Source organism: Phoca vitulina, unplaced genomic scaffold (assembly GCF_004348235.1).
Source record: "Phoca vitulina isolate PV1807 unplaced genomic scaffold, GSC_HSeal_1.0 scaffold21, whole genome shotgun sequence".
In the NCBI taxonomy this organism is placed as follows: Eukaryota; Metazoa; Chordata; class Mammalia; order Carnivora; family Phocidae; genus Phoca; species Phoca vitulina.
The window spans coordinates 3,417,188-3,432,925 of NW_022589724.1; the positions used below are offsets into that span (position 1 = coordinate 3,417,188).

Consider the following 15,738-nt stretch of genomic DNA (forward strand, 5'->3'; position numbering starts at 1 on the left):
TTTAGTTTTAGAAATAATCCCTAAATATTTGGGTTTCTTTAGCAGCTGTGTTTCTGGGCTGGTTTGCAAGGTCTCCAGTGTCTGCCTTGTTCCCAAATCAAATTCTCATCCTTATCCTTTGACACATCTGACATAGTTGGTCTCTCCCTCTCTTCTTGAAACTTCTTTTTCCTTGGCTTTGGGGGTGCTGCTCTCTTGGATTTCCTTCTGCTTCGCTGGCCGATATTTCTCATTTTTAGTTGTTTCTCATCTCTTCCTTTTTATCTACAGGTTCAAAATCCATTTATCTGTCTAAACCCCCAAATCCAAAAATTTCTAAAAAAGTTTCCATAACATATTGGGTAGCAAGACCTAGGGTTGACCTGAACCCATTTGGTGACAAAACTGACCAGAAATAGCACAAGGCTGTTTATACTGTTTATCCCACCTTAGAGTGAATATTCATAATTATTTCACAGAATTGTTTCTTCCCAAGGTCTGACTGGGAATGTAGTGTAATATATTTTTTCCCCAAATCTGAATATTCTGAATATTCTGAATTCTGAAATTTACCTTGGCCCCAAGAAGTTTGGATAACATTGAGTGTTGACCCATTCACTCAATCTCTTAGGAGTCTCCTTCATCTGGTTTCATGATTTTTAGTTCTTGACATTAATGATTCCTAAAGGTATATCTCTAGTCCAGACCTCTTTCCTGAATTCCAGGCTTGTATACCCAGCTGCCTACTTGACATCTCGGATCCCAGCCTTACCCTCCAGTCTCTTTGTCATGCTTTCTTCCCCATGTCAGTTAATGGGAAATCCATCCTTCTGCTGCTCAGGCCATGTACTTGAAAATCGTCCTTGACTCTGATACTCCACATACAAATCTAGCAGTAAGTCCTGTTAGCGCCTACCATCCCAGGAGATCTGGAATCAGACTGCTTCTCATCATGGTCTCTGCCAGCATCCTCATGCATCTCTCATCTGACTTACCTCAGGGGTCTCCAAGCACTCTCCTTGCTTCTTATCTCACCCTCTAGGGCCTGTTTTCACCAGAGCGATCCTTTTACAGCATGGGTCAAATCATGTCACTATTCTCAAAACTTTTAAAAGGGCTTCCTATTAGGGGCGCCAGTTTAGTGAAAAGAATTTTCATTATAAAAATGTGGAAGCAGGGGCGTCCGGGTGGCTCAGTCGGTTAAGTGTCTGCCTTCTGTTCGGGTCATGATCCCAGGGTCCTGGGATCAAGCCCCACATTGGGCTCCCTGCTCAGAGGGGAGTCTGCTTCTCTCTCTGCCCCTCCCCCACCCAGGTGCGCGAGCACGCACCCTCTCTCTCAAACAAATAAAATCCTTAAAAAAAATAAAAGGGCTTCCTATCAAACTCAGAATAAGAGCCATGGTTCTTATTATTGGATATAGAACCCTACATGAGCTGGCTCTCCCACTACCTCTCTAATCCTCTTTCCTCCTCTTCTTGCCCCTTGATCTCTCTGCTTCCGCCATACCGCCGCCTTTCTTGCCCATTTTGGTTTTCCTCCCAAATATATGCATTACCTTCTGGTCTAGGCTAGGATGTCATCTTATTGGTGAGGACTTTCTAAGCATCTTCCTTAGTCACTGCATATTCCCCTTCCCTACTTTATATTTCACCTTAGCATTTACCACCATTCAACAGACTATATATTTAACTTGTTTATTTCTCTCTCTTCAAGAATATAAGCTCTTTTACTCTTTTCTTCTCAGGAGGTTCTCAGTTCCTAGAACATTGACTGGTGCATGGTAGGTGCTTAGAAACTGTTGAACGAATGTGTATACCCTATTTGATTGAACATTCATTTATTGAGTATAACTACTATGTACAAGGCTCTCTGATAGATACTGGGTGTAAAACATAGGACACATCTCTGCTTTCATCAAACCTATTATTTAGTGAAGGCCTCAGTATATAAATGAGTAGATTTCCAATTCAATTCAAACAGTGATTAAGTATTGTAAGTAGAGGTGTGTACATGTCATTCTGGTGTAAATTGGAGAAAGAATTAGCTTCTTGGGGGGAAGTTGGGGACATTTGAATTGATTCTTGAAGATTTTGTTGACAGAGCTGAAAGGAGTGAAAGGCATTAAAAGAAGCAAAAAAAAAAAAAAGGTAGTAAAAAATATACAAAGACATGGAGAGATGAAAACACTGTGTTTGAGGAGCAGAGAGTGGTTGTGTGTTGCTGGACTGGAAAGTAGGTTTAGCTCAAACTGAAGAGCCTTCTAATCATATTAAAGAACTGACTCTCTCCTGTGAGTATTGATGAGTTCCCAAAAGTTTTAAAGTAGAGAAAGGATGTGATCAGAGCTATGCTTTAGAAATTTTTCCCAGGTTTTGATTTGAATTTCCCTGATGGCTAATGATGATGAACATTTTTTCATGTGTCTGTTAGCCATTCGCATGTCTTCTTTGGAGAAGTGTCTGTTCATGTCTGCCCATTTTTTGACTTGATTATTTGTTTTTTGGGTGTTGAGTTTGAGAAGCTGTTTATAGATCTTGGATACCAGCCCTTTATCTGTAATGTCATTTGCAAATATCTTCTCCCATTCTGTGGGTTGCATCTTTGTTTTGTTGACTGTTTCCTTTGCTATGCAGAAGCTTTTTATCTTGAGGAAGTCCCAAAAGTTCATTTTTGCTTTTCTTTCACTAGCCTTTGGAGATGTATCTTGAAAGAAGTTGCTGTGGCCGATGTCAAAGAGGTTACTGCCTATGTTCTCCTCTAGGATTTTGATGGATTTCTGTCTCACATTGAGGTCTTTCATCCATTTTGAGTTTATCTTTGTGAATGGTGTTAGAGAATGGTCAAGTTTCATTCTTCTGCATGTGGCTGTCCAATTTTCTCAGCACCATTTATTGAAGAGACTGTCCTTTTTCCATTGGTTATTCTTTCCTGCTTTGTTGAAGATTAGTTAACCAGAGTTGAGGGTCCGTTTCTGGGTTCTCTATTCTGTTCCATTGGTCTATATCCCTGTTTTTGTGCCAGTACCATGCTGTCTTGGTGATCACAGCTTTGTAATATAGCTTGAAATCAGGCAACGTGATGCCCCCAGCTTTGGTTTTCTTTTTCAACATTTCCTTGGTGATTCGGGTCTTTTCTGATTCCATACAAATTTTAGGATTGTTTGTTCCAGCACTTTGAAAAATGCCATTGGTATTTTGATCGGGATGGCATTGAAGGTATAGATTGCTCTGGGTAGCATAGACGTTTTAACAATGTTTATTCTTCCGATCCATGAGCATGGAATGTTTTTCCATCTTTTTGTGTCTTCTTCAATTTTCTTAATAAATGTTCTGTAGTTTTTAGAGTATAGATCCTTTACCTCTTTGGTTAGGTTTATTCCAAGGTATCTTAAGGTTTTTGGTGCTGTTGTAAATGGAATTGATTCCCTAATTTCTCCTTCTACAGTTACATTGTTAGTGTATAGGAAAGCAACCGATTTCTGTGCATTGATTTTGTATCCTGCCACATTACTGAATTGCTGCATGAGTTCTAGTATTTTGGGGGTGGAGTACTTAGGTGATGCTTTGGAGTTAGACAAATTATTGCAAAAGTTCAGGCTTAAGATGACAGAGACCTGAATTAAGACCTTGGTAGAGGCAAGAAAGAAGGAGGAGGGGCAGGAGTTATTAAGCAGTGTTATCGATGGTGCTTGGTGACCTGTTGGATTTGGGATGAGAAGGAGAGGAAATACTTGGGTTGAAAATTCTGAGATTTCTATTTGGGTGACACCTAGAGGGGGCTTGGTGCTGAGAGGCCCAGGAAAAGAAGCAGCTGTGGAGAGGATGCTGTGTGGACCTTAATTTTTGGACATTTTTTTAAAATTTTATTTGTTTATTTTTATTTTTATTTAATTAATTTATTTTTAAGTAGGCTCCATGTCCAGCGTGGAGCCCAAAGCAGGGCTTGAGCTCATGACCCTGAGATCAAGATCTGAGCTGAGGGGTGCCTGAGTGGCTCAGTCGGTTAAGCATCTGCCTTCAGCTCAGGTCATGATCCCGGGGTCTTGGGATCGAGCCCCGTGCTTCTCCCTCTCCCCCTGCCCCTCCCCCTGCTTGTGCTGTCTAGCTCTCTCTCACTTGCTCTCTCAAATAAATAAATAACATCTTTAAAAAAAAAAAAAAAGACCTGAGCTGAAACCAAGAGTCGGACACTTAACCAGCCGAGGCACCCAGGCGCTCCTGGACATGTTAAGTTTGACATGTTAAGTTTGAGGTGTCTCTGTTACATCGAGGTAACATCTGTTTGTCATTTAGAATTGTGTCTTCAATCTTAGGAGAAGGGGAGAGGTGAAGATAAAAATTGGTGTTTGCTTAGCACTGGATCTGAAAGCAGAGGAGTGGATCAGGTTGCTCCAGTTGAGCTTGGGAAATGAAGCAACGAGAGACAAGGAGAGAGAAACCCTGAGAAAAACCAACAGTTAAGGAGCAGACAGAGGGTGCACAGCCCATGGAGGAGATGGAAAAGGCATGGCCAGAAGGTAAAAGAACTGGTATCTAACGTGCTTTCTTTTTCTCTCCTTCAGGAGGAGACTCGGTGTCCGACATCCCTGTCTATTGTTAAAGACAGAAGCCTAACTGAGAATCAAGAGACCGATGATGATGTCTTTGACCCTCCAATAGATCTGTCTTCAGATGAAGAATATTATGTCGAAGAAAGCAGATCTGCCAGGCTTAGAAAGTCAGGCAGGGAGCGCATTGATAATATCAAAAAGGCATTTTCCAAAGAAAACATGCAGAAGACACGGCAGAATCTTGACAAGAAAGTGAACAGAATTAGAACAAGAATAGTGACCCCAGAGAGGAGAGAAAGGCTAAGGCAGTCGGGAGAAAGGTTAAGGCAGTCGGGAGAGAGGCTGAAACAGTCAGGGGAAAGGTTTAAGAAATCCATTTCTAATGCAGCTCCCTCAAGGGAAGCTTTTAAGATGCGTAGCCTTCGGAAAGCTAAAGACCAAACTATGGCCGAAGATGCAGAGGAGGTCAGGGAGATGGGTGTGGACATCATTGCCAGGAGCAAGTCTCTGGGACCCATCAGTGAGCTCTACACTGATGAGCTCAGTGAAACAGACCACGAGGAGGCCAGGGCGGTGTATCCTCCCATAGAAGGAGGAGAGATCCCCACCCCTGAGCCTTTAAAAGTTACTTTTAAACCCCAGGTGAAAGTGGAGAATGATGAATCTCTTTTGCTAGATTTAAAGCAATAATCACAAAGAGGAACTAAGCATAATATAAGTATAAATCTCTTTAATCACAAGCTTCTTGTTTAAATAATATAGTCATTTACATTTATAAAATAGTTATTTACATTTGTTCATAGGAAAACATGAATGATATGGCTGGTTTCATTTCTGATGTTTAAAATCTTAAAGATAACACAAGTATTCTATACATTTCCTTATAACTTCCTTGGAAATTCCTTTTTTTCCCCTGGGCTTATATGATTCTATCAGCTTTCCCTTTTAAGTCATTCTCATGGCAGCTGTGGATTTTTAAGTTCTTTTCTCTTGCCCAGCAGGAAAGTAGTTTCTTAGCGAGGGCCAATTGGTGTTTGGTGTCGAAAACATATGAAGGGCAAATTTGTAGCCATCATTTGCAAGTGAACTCTCAATTTTGGTCTAGATGGGTGTTGTGGCCAAGCTCGAAGGGGAATTACCCATGTGTGGATTATGTCATCCATATGTTCAAATAGATTCATTAGTCAATTGGTAGTCACACCTCTTTTTGATGCTTTTCGTAAAAAATATGGAGTTCTGGACTTGAGCATTTGGTTCTGGCATTATAGCTTTGCTTATACCAAGCCACTTGGCAGATCACCTGCCAATAAACTCATCAGTAAAATGGAGAGGGTTTGTCTATCCCATCTCAGAGGACTGTTGTGAAGGTCAAAGGAAATGTTACACATTCTGGGGAAACAGCACATCCAGAGGAAAACAAACCCCACTGGTTCCTCAGGAACAGAATTGAAATAATTATACCTTCTGAAATAATTATACCTTCTGAAATAATTATACCTTCTCAATGTGCCAAGCATTGAGGACCTAGGTTGGACAGAAGCTAAAGTTGGTCTTCAGAAGCCTTTTCACAGAATAAGGAATGAGAAATAAATGTTCGACTTTTTTTTGGTCAAAGATTAAAATCCAACCTTGGGTAGGGTCTTAAAATGTTTCCTGGAAACTCCTTTTCTAATTTTCTTTTGATTTAGAGCTATGGTAGACTAGAGCCATCTTTGAGCTGCATGAAGCGTAAAACTATGTGTGTCTTCAAGAGGACTTTCTAAAGTCTTTCCTGATGCAATGGGTTTGGAAATGACCTCATGTTTCTGTTTTCCAGAGCGAACCCCTCAGGGCCTGTCTGTCCAAAACAGTGATCATAGGAATTCATTGTAGCTGGTTTGGGAGGAAGCGAGACTCCACTTAACCATTAGTTTTAGATCTAGCCAATCTGGACCAATCTCTTCTAATGAGAGAAATGGTCATACTAGTTGTGCACTTCTGGTGTGTTTAAATCTTCTGGTTTTATAATGGGGAAGAAATGATGGAACTGTTGAATTTGAAGAGTTTAGACAGGGAGCTTTCAGATGAATTTGGGGTGCTCCTGTAGTAGTTAAAATTTATAATAAATATACACAGGTACACAGAGACAGACACACACATGCCAGCTTTAAAGTATTTGACTTGGTTACCCAGATATTTGGGTTTGGGAGTTTGATTCAACATCATTCCCTCTTCATTCTGCAAGAATACATAAAGTCATGAATCGTGCATCTCAGTTATCTTTTTATATTGAAAACTAAAGTGTTTACAACATTCTTTGAAAAGAACAATTTAAAAAAATTGTTGTAGTTTAGAAAGAACTTGGATGCCTTGTCACGTATTACCTTAAAGCCATAATAAATTTGAATTTTAAGGGGCACCTGGGTGGCTCAGTTGTTAAGCGTCTGCCTTCAGCTCAGATCATGATCTCAGGGTCCTGGGATCGAGCCCTGCATCGGGCTCCCTGCTCGGCGGGAAGCCTGCTTCTCCCTCTCCCACTCCCCCTGCTTGTGTTCCCTCTCTCACTGTGTCTCTCTCTGTCAAATAAATAAAATCTTTAAGAAAAAAAAAAATTGAATTTTAAAAGGATAATATTACAAAGTTTGATGTTGGTATCCTATTTGTAAATATTTTCACTAACAATGCAAATAACATGGCATGAATTTGATATAGTAACCCTTCTCATAATAGATATGTTTCTAAGTTCAGAAGAATATAAGAAGTTGTAAGCTTTTTCTTTTTTCTAGCCCTACGCAGAGTAAATATCAATTGGGCTAAAATATTTTTCTGCAAATATTACTGTCAAGGAGTTTTTGTAAAGTTTGTTTGCTTACTGACCTATTATATCACCAGACTTGACATTATGGAACATTTCCCATATAGATATATTTGAATTTTGATGTGGAAAGCATTATAACCTGGTCAGCTTTTCATCCTGGTAGACTTTGTACACCACAGAAACACAATAGAATGTTACCAGAATTTTACTGAAACCTTATACTGCTTTCTTGGTACTAGGATTTTACTCTTCATATTGCTTCTGTCTCTTGACATTTTCCACCATATTTAGTGTATTTCTCGATTCCCAATTCATAATTTCTTCCCTTTTCACCCGGTTTTCTTGATAAGTGTGTATTTATTATAGGCTGTAAAATCACACATCGCCATTTAATGCAAAGAATATTCTCGTCAAGGTTCCTTAGTTCAGAAGTTTCAGACAACACAGAACAGATTTTCGGATTCTCAACAATTTATTCAATAAAAACATGAGCAGGGGGGCGCCTGGGTGGCTCAGTCGTTAAGCGTCTGCCTTCGGCTCCGGTCATGATCCCAGGGTCCTGGGATCGAGCCCCACATCGGGCTCGGCGGGAAGCCTGCTTCTCCCTCTCCCACTCCCCTTGCTTGTGTTCCCTCTCTCACTGTGTCTCTCGCTGTCAAATAAATAAATAAAAATCTTAAAAAAAAAATTAAAAAAAAACCAAACGAGCAGAATTTAGCTTTTTTTCCTTTTATGGGGCAAAATTGTGCAACATCCATAGACACCAAGGGCATGGAGCCTCGGTGGTGCAGTTCTGTCTTCTAGGCATGGCAGATCCAGGGGCTTTCCTCTGAGAGTTTATGGTGGCCTGGTTCTGACTTGTTCGTTAAAACAGGCCAAATGTACAGTAGTGATGAGAGGAGCATGAAAGTCCAGCTTGCTGGGAATGTGTTGGGTGTGTGTGTGTGTGTGTGTGTGATCTCCTTTCGACAAGTTTTCATAAATTAAAAATACAAACTGAAATACAATATTTTCATTTTGACTTCATTCTCTGCCTTTTATGCACATTTAAGGGTTTGGTTTAGAATGAAGCCTGAAGTTCACTGTAACTCTTATCAGGTAAAGAGCATGGGTTCTGTTACATAAAATATTTCACAGAATCATTGTTAGCTGTACAATTCCATTCTAGGCCCAAATTACTGAGCCTTTTTTTTTTTTTTTCCTGAGACATGTTTTCTACAGCTTCTTTTATTGAACCCTACTAAAAAAATTACAGTTTACATTCCCCAAATAAATTGCTCTGGCATATTTGAGTCAAGACTATGTGGAATGATGACTATGGTCTTATCCTCAATTCTATTTGAATTTTGGGCATGCTATTACCTAGTTTGTAAGTGAATGAAAAATGAAGAAGCCTTAGTGCTGAATTTTGTATATGATTCTTGGGACCAACTACCTCTGAGTTATGTGATGCGTGAGGATTTATAGCCGTCCTTACCAGGTCAGAATTTTTCAGTGTATTTCAGTGTAGATAGGGGACCTAGGATAAGTACCTCTTCACTGTGAGTCTCCTAGGATATCCAAGGATCCCTGAGAGGACGGAGTGAAGTGGTAGAATATACTCAGGCTTTGAATTTACTTTGTGAAGTTTTTAAAAAGATTTTATTTATTTATTTGACAGAGAGAGAGCACAAGTAGGCAGAGTGGCAGGCAGAGGAAGAGGGAGAAGCAGGCTCCCCGCCAAGTAGGGAGCACGATACGGGGCATGATCACGACCTGAGCCGAAGGCAGACGCTTAACAGACTGAGCCACCCAGGCGCCCCCTTTGTTCATCTTTTTAAAATCAGCTGTGCTTGTCCAGCCTCTCCCCTCCCCCAACGGCTCTGCCTCTTGATGCCTTTGCTCAGCCATTTGTCTCCCTTTCATTCTGGATGATGACTTTCAAGTTCAGTGATAATGTCAATTTCCTCATTTTAGCTTTCTTTGGTCACCTCCCACCCCTCAGGAAGGGTATGCTTAATTACTCCATATATTCAATATATACAGCACCTTTATATGCCAGCTTCTATGTCAGGCACTGAGGATTCAAAGATAAATAGAACACAGTCTGTGTCTCCCCCTCCCCTCCACTTTCCCAATCCTTATCCTGGGCTTACACTGTTCTGGGAGACAGTCAAGCAAAAATTCAGCAACGTGAGTAGTGCTGTGTATAAGATGATGGAACTGTAGGAATGGAAGATGCTTTGTATAGAATTCTGATCATACATCTGTCCTAGCACTTAACATTGTATTCTAGTTTATTTGTTTAACTGCCTTCTAGACCAGACTATGCTTCTCAACGGCAGGAGTTGTATTTTATTCCTCTTGGGGGAGCCTCCCATGTGCTAGCTATCATTAAATATCATGAAGGACATGGTTCTTGCAGTTAAGGATTTCTTCCCCTGGTGGAGGAGTTAGGTAACCCAATATTGGTTTATTTTATTTTATTTTATTTATTTTATTGTTATGTTAATCACCATACATTACATCATTAGTTTTTGATGTAGTGTTCCATGATTCATTGTTTGCGTATAACACCCAGTGTCCATTCAATATGTGCCCTCTTTAATACCCATCACCAGGCTAACCCATCCCCCCAGCCCCCTCCCCTCTAGAACCCTCTGTTTCTCAGAGTCCATAGTCTCTCATGGTTCGTCTTGCCCTCCGATTTCCCCCCCTTCATTTTGCCCTTCCTACTATCTTCTTTCTTTCTTTTTTTTTTTTAACGTATGATGTATTATTTGTTTCAGAGGTACAGGTCTGTGATTCATCAGTCTTAGACAATTCACGGCGCTCACCATAGCACATACCCTCCCCAATGTCTATCACCAATATTGTTTTGATAGGAGCCTCAGATTTAAGAAAGGATGATGGGACCACAGAGGAAAAGCATCTAACAAGCGGGCTAGGGGCTGCCAGGGAAAGCTAGAGAAAATGATGCTTCAGTTGCCATTTGAAGACTAATGAAGAGTCAGCTAAATAACATAATTCAAGGCAAGATTCAGCAATGGAGTTTGTGTGAAGGTGTTTTGGGTTTTATGTCAAAGGCCATAGAGAGCCATTGATGGATTTTAAGCCATGGAGTGCCATGATTTATGTTTACAAAGGGATGCTCTTATTACCATACCAGAGGCAGGGAGACCAGTTACTAGGGCCTTTGTATTTTCCTAGGTGAGAGACTAGCACCTGCCCTATAGCATTAACAGAACTGTGAATGGGGAGTGGGGGTGGGGGGGCGCCTGGGTGGCTCAGTCATTAAGCGTCTGCCTTTGGCTCAGGTCATGATCCCAGGGTCCTGGGATCGAGTCCTGCATTGGGCTCCCTCCTCCTCGGGAAGCCTGCTTCTCCCTCTCCCACTCCCCCTGCTTGTGTTCCCTCTCTCACTGTTTCTCTCTCTGTGTGTCAAAAAAATAAATAAAATCTTAAAAAAAAAAACAGAACTGTGAACGGGATAAACTTGGATGTGGGTTGTGATGGGGGAGAAAATGATAACTAGAACTTGGGCAAGTAGCTTTGCCATTCACTGAGATAGGAAATAAAATATTCTGTCCAGGGATGTTAAGACCACATTCTCCTGATGCTCCTCTTACTCTCTGCTCTGATAACCTTGGTTCCTGGTCTCTTGGTCTGAATGCCAAAGGAGAGCCATGCCTGTACTGCATAAGTTCCTAAATTAGAGGTCTGCCTAATCAAGCCGTTATGGTTCTCACCCATGTTTGAAGCAAAGCCTGATTTCCTGGCTCTAGCAAGTGTGTTGTCCTAGCCACTAGGACTCCAGAGTCCTTGAGAAGCAGCATTGTCTTTTAGGTTTAAGGCAACTGTGAGAACTTCTCCCATCTATGTCTTTGCTCAAGGCCAGATTTCTGCTTGCTCATTGTATGGTCCAAAGAAAAGCTTCTCCTGATTCTTAGAATGGATGTGTTTTGTTTCTTTTTTCCTAATATTCGTTGTTTGGCACCTGGAGATTCCAGTTAGAGCTGTGATTGACGGTGTCAAAGCAGCTAACATTATAGTAAAAGCTGCTATAACCTGGTACAGTGACCAAGGCCAATTACCCAGTTTTATGTCGCTACTCCTGTCAGCTGCCATGGTTCAATCCCATTGTGGCTACTGTGGTTGCAAATCTAATTCCCTGGCGTCTGTTGTGTTATATTGGAGTCATGGCATCACAAATGTATTAGGGATTTGAGGATGGGGTCTGATGCAACCCATTTTGTTTTCTCCAAGGTTCTGGCTGATAGAAGAGTTCATATGAGGATTGTCAGCAAAATGGAGACCAAGGTGTCATTATTACTGGCTGGGCAAAAGTCCAGTAAATCTCTCAAATGTCGAGCATCTGGTAAATTCTGTTGGAAACTGTGGCTTAGACCTAAGACAGGAGATTTTTTTTTTGGTAAAGATTTTATTTATTTATTTGACAGAGAGCAGGAACACAAGCAGGGGGAGTTGGAGAGGGAGAAGCAGGCTTACCGCGGAGCAGGGAGCCTGATGCGGGGCTCCATCCCAGGACCCTGGGATCATGACCTGAGCCGAAGGCAGAGCTTAACGACTGAGCCACCCAGGCGCCCAAGACAGGAGATTTCTGTCTGCCTGCCTGCTCTAGGGTGGCAGTAGGGAGAGCAGCAAGGTTTGTGGTGTGGAAGCAGAGTTCATTTTATCAGCTAGTAATGAAACCCACAGGCCCGCCTCACATGCTTACCCAGAGGGGGCAGTGGGAATGGAAGACCTCCCCTCAGGTGAGCAGGTAGCAAGGAGACGAGAGGCAGAGAGACTGGGGCTCCCAGGCCAGAAAACCCACCACACCAGAACGTGTGGTCCAATTTGAAGCCACAGCCTGGTTTGTGCTGTTGAGGCCTTAAGTGCAGAGTTAAACAGCCCTGTGAAGGTAGCTGCTACTCCTCGTAGGCCTAGTTTGGACACACTAAATTGAGGTGCTCATCTCCTTGGTAGGCCCAAGGGGAGGGTCTCAGGCAAGTAGGTCATAGCCCAGAGGAGAGGGCTGGAGAAACACGGTTGTTAGATAAAGTACAGATAAGTGAAATTGTGTGTTTTCATGACAAACTTGGGCAGTTGGACTTTGAAGGAAGAAGTTGGCTACCTTCTAAATTAAGCTATTTTCTGAACAATTCTTGGGCTCTCATTTCAAGAACAACTTTCTCCTCATCAGTCTGTGACTGTCATTACCTTTGTAAGAGCAGGAATTCTCTGTCCTCAAACATTATCTGGTTTCTAAACCTTCCTGATATCATTCACTTAAAAATAAGAGAAACAATTAGATATTGTTCTAAGCTTGAATTTAGAACTAAAATGAGTGCCACAATCTGGGGGGTTGGTTCACTTTCTTGCTGTGAGTCCATTAAGGTATTACTCCTGGCTGAAGTTTGCCTACTGCATAATGCTGTAAAGCAGCCAAGTTATCCTTGAAATCTTGTGGGCTAATATTCATAACTTATCAGAGTCTCATTAGGCCTTTTATCTAAATAAGCTTTAAATTCCCAACAAACTGGTTATGTAGATATATTGTTTTAAGGTAAAGTAAAATCCATTGAAGTGAGTTTGCCATTTTAATTGTATTAGCACCTTTCAAGTGGCCACATTTATTTGGAATGTTTCCATAAGGAGAAGAAATAATAGGATTATGCATGGGATGTGCTTGGCTGTAGTTCAAAGCAATGGAGAAGATTTCAGAGGGAAACATTCATATGCTTGTCGGCTGTAAAGAAACATGACTAAATTTTCTTCAACATGGGAGAAAATATCCAAATAGATCACATGTTGTAGATCCATAGGAAAGTGCACCAAAATGTTCTCTATTTGAAACTCCTACATATTTCTCATATTAAACAGCAGCATTACCAGCAAAGCTGTATTGGAGAGTAAAATCACTTAAGATTTATTTAAATGTATTTCTTAAAAAATCATTTTCCAGTGATAATTTGCTTAAGCATCTCCCTCCTCCCTCCCACCCCCCCCAACTGACCACATTTGTGAGGGTAGACGGGCTGGAAAGAAGCTAAATAATTGGTTTGTGTCCAGAGGAGCCTGAATTTACTCCTAATGGTTTGATGGAACCTACACCATATGCATACGGTGGATTATTTTTCTTGACTTCCGCTTTTTTTTTTTTTTGCAGAAAGGACAATGATTATTTTTTTCCCAAGGGCGTGAGGTGTAGGAATGAGAGAATGGGCATGGAAATCATGAAACTTAATTGAGTCTTCCGGGCAAAAATACAACTCAGCTTTGAATTAAAGATCAAAGCCAGGAACACCTTTAAATAGTGCATATTGAATAATCTGGAGAAAGGTAATTGGGTAGTTTTTATTGTTATTGAGGACAAAACAAAATAAGTGGGTTTCAAATGCAGGGGAAGGGAATTGGGTTACCCACAAAGGCTCCTACTCTGCAGAAAACATCTTTCAGGAACAGTTTAAGAATTGAACAATCTATTTGGAGGCAGGGTAGTAAATATGCCTAGAGATGAATGCATGCATCATGTTTTTGTTGTTCCAGAGTTTTCCACGATGGGCAGCCATGACTGTCATATAGTTCTTTTTGTAAAACCTTTTAGATATTGAGCATGCATTCTCTCTGAGATGTTACAAGAGCAAGAGACTTTGCTTCTCATCAATAAGATAATGTCTCATACTTCCCGTAATTCAATGCCTTCTATGTATTAGGTATTTAATAAGTATTTACTGAATGAAAACAAATGACTCTTTGAAGTATGAGATCTTTTCTGAGTATCTTTGAGTTAAGGTAATCCATTTATATGGTATTTAATTGAGCACCGCCTATAAGCCTGGTAACTATTCTAGGCTCTGGGAATAAAGCAGTGAATAATACAAAAATTGCTGCTTTCAGAGAGCTAACATTCCAGAGAGAGACTGACAGTAAGTAAATGTAATATTTCAAGTGATAAGTATTATGAAGAAAAATAAGAGTGGGGAGGGGGTAGGGCATTATGGGTGTTGTGGTGCAGGCTGGATGCCATTTTACAAAGGGTTGTCTGGGAGGGCCTCTCTTGAGACGGTGGCTACAGTGTCCTGATTAGGTGGGTTCAGGGAACAGTGTGGCTGAAGTGGGTGAGGATGGGAATGGAGGAGTGGGTGTTATAGGCTGTGGTAAGGACTTTGGTTTTTACTCTGAATGAGAAGGGAACACATTGGACCTTGCTGAGCGGAGAAGTGACACGATCTAATGTATTGATCTAAGTATACTTGTTGAAAAATCAAACTATGGTGTTGGTAAAAAGAGCTAACTACAATTACATTGCAAAAAAAAAAAAAAAAAAAAAAAAAAATCACCCAAACTCCAAACGTTTTCCAGTTCATGCTCCCTCCTTAATAGCTTACTCCTTGGCCACATCCCAGTAAACCCCATTGCAGCTCAAGGCTGACATCTAGTGGGTACTTTCATAACTTTATAAACCTATAGTTTGGGAAACAATAGCTCTTGATTAGAAATAGAGGGTGAGCTTTAACATAGAAATCAAAAACAGGATAATAAAACAGTTATTATTAGGACAAGACTACAGCAGATTTGCCTTCTTGTTTTTCTTTGGCTCATATTTAGGTGAGTTTGTATTTTTCTAGCAAATATTTTTTAAAGCTGTTGGGTTTAGCTGCCAGAAGATTAGAGCATCAAAATCATAGGCTGGTGAGGAGGGAGTAAGTCAGGACCAGTGAAATCAACCAGGAGAAAGTGCTCTGGTTCTAGGGGTGGCCCTCAAAAGGTAGCCTGTGGTTTGTTGTATGGGGTTTGGTGGACCCTGATTTACAAAATAGGTCTGATCTCATGAGTTGGGCATGATGGGAGGAAGTTCAAGGCTGTGTGGAAATACTCATGTGAGGTTGGATGTTTCCAAAGCTTAGGTAGGGTATTTCAGTGTATTAGTCAATAGCTTTAGCTTTATAATTAGACATCTGGCTTCATGTCTTACTCTGCCATTTACTGGCTGCGAGAACTGATACAAGTTGCACTCTGTATCTCAATGTCTAAATAGTACCCACTTCATAAAGATGCTTTATTGAGTCATTTAATTTATGTAAAGCACTTAACACACTGGCATTTAGTAATCAGTCAATAACAGCTAGGAGTTACTCTTCAGAGGAACCATAAGTAGCCATTAGAAGTAGAGAAGCAGGCTATTGTAATAATATTATCTTCATTGAATATAGCAGAATTTAGCTTTTAACCCTTTTGTATATCTATATGATCCATTTTATCTACATTAACTGGGGTGGTTGAATATTCTGCTTAACTAAGGTACATCATTTATGCTACACAGAGATTAAAACTGTTCATTGGCTTTCATTACTTGTAGGAAAAAAGGCCCAAATATCTAGCTCTGCATGACCTGGTTTCTGCCTGCCTCTTCATTTTCATCTCT

At 40.8% G+C, this 15,738-nt stretch overlaps 1 protein-coding gene across 1 annotated transcript in view; it reads left to right on the forward strand.

The window, feature by feature from the left end:
- CAVIN4 (caveolae associated protein 4) overlaps positions 1-6,947 on the forward strand; it is a 15,056-nt gene extending 8,109 nt beyond the window's left edge. The window contains exon 3 of the mRNA XM_032419063.1: positions 4,544-6,947. Within this exon, the coding sequence (XP_032274954.1) occupies positions 4,544-5,221 (678 nt within the window). The 3' untranslated portion in view covers positions 5,222-6,947. The remainder of the gene's footprint in view (positions 1-4,543) is intronic.
- The last annotated feature ends 8,791 nt before the right edge of the window (positions 6,948-15,738 follow it).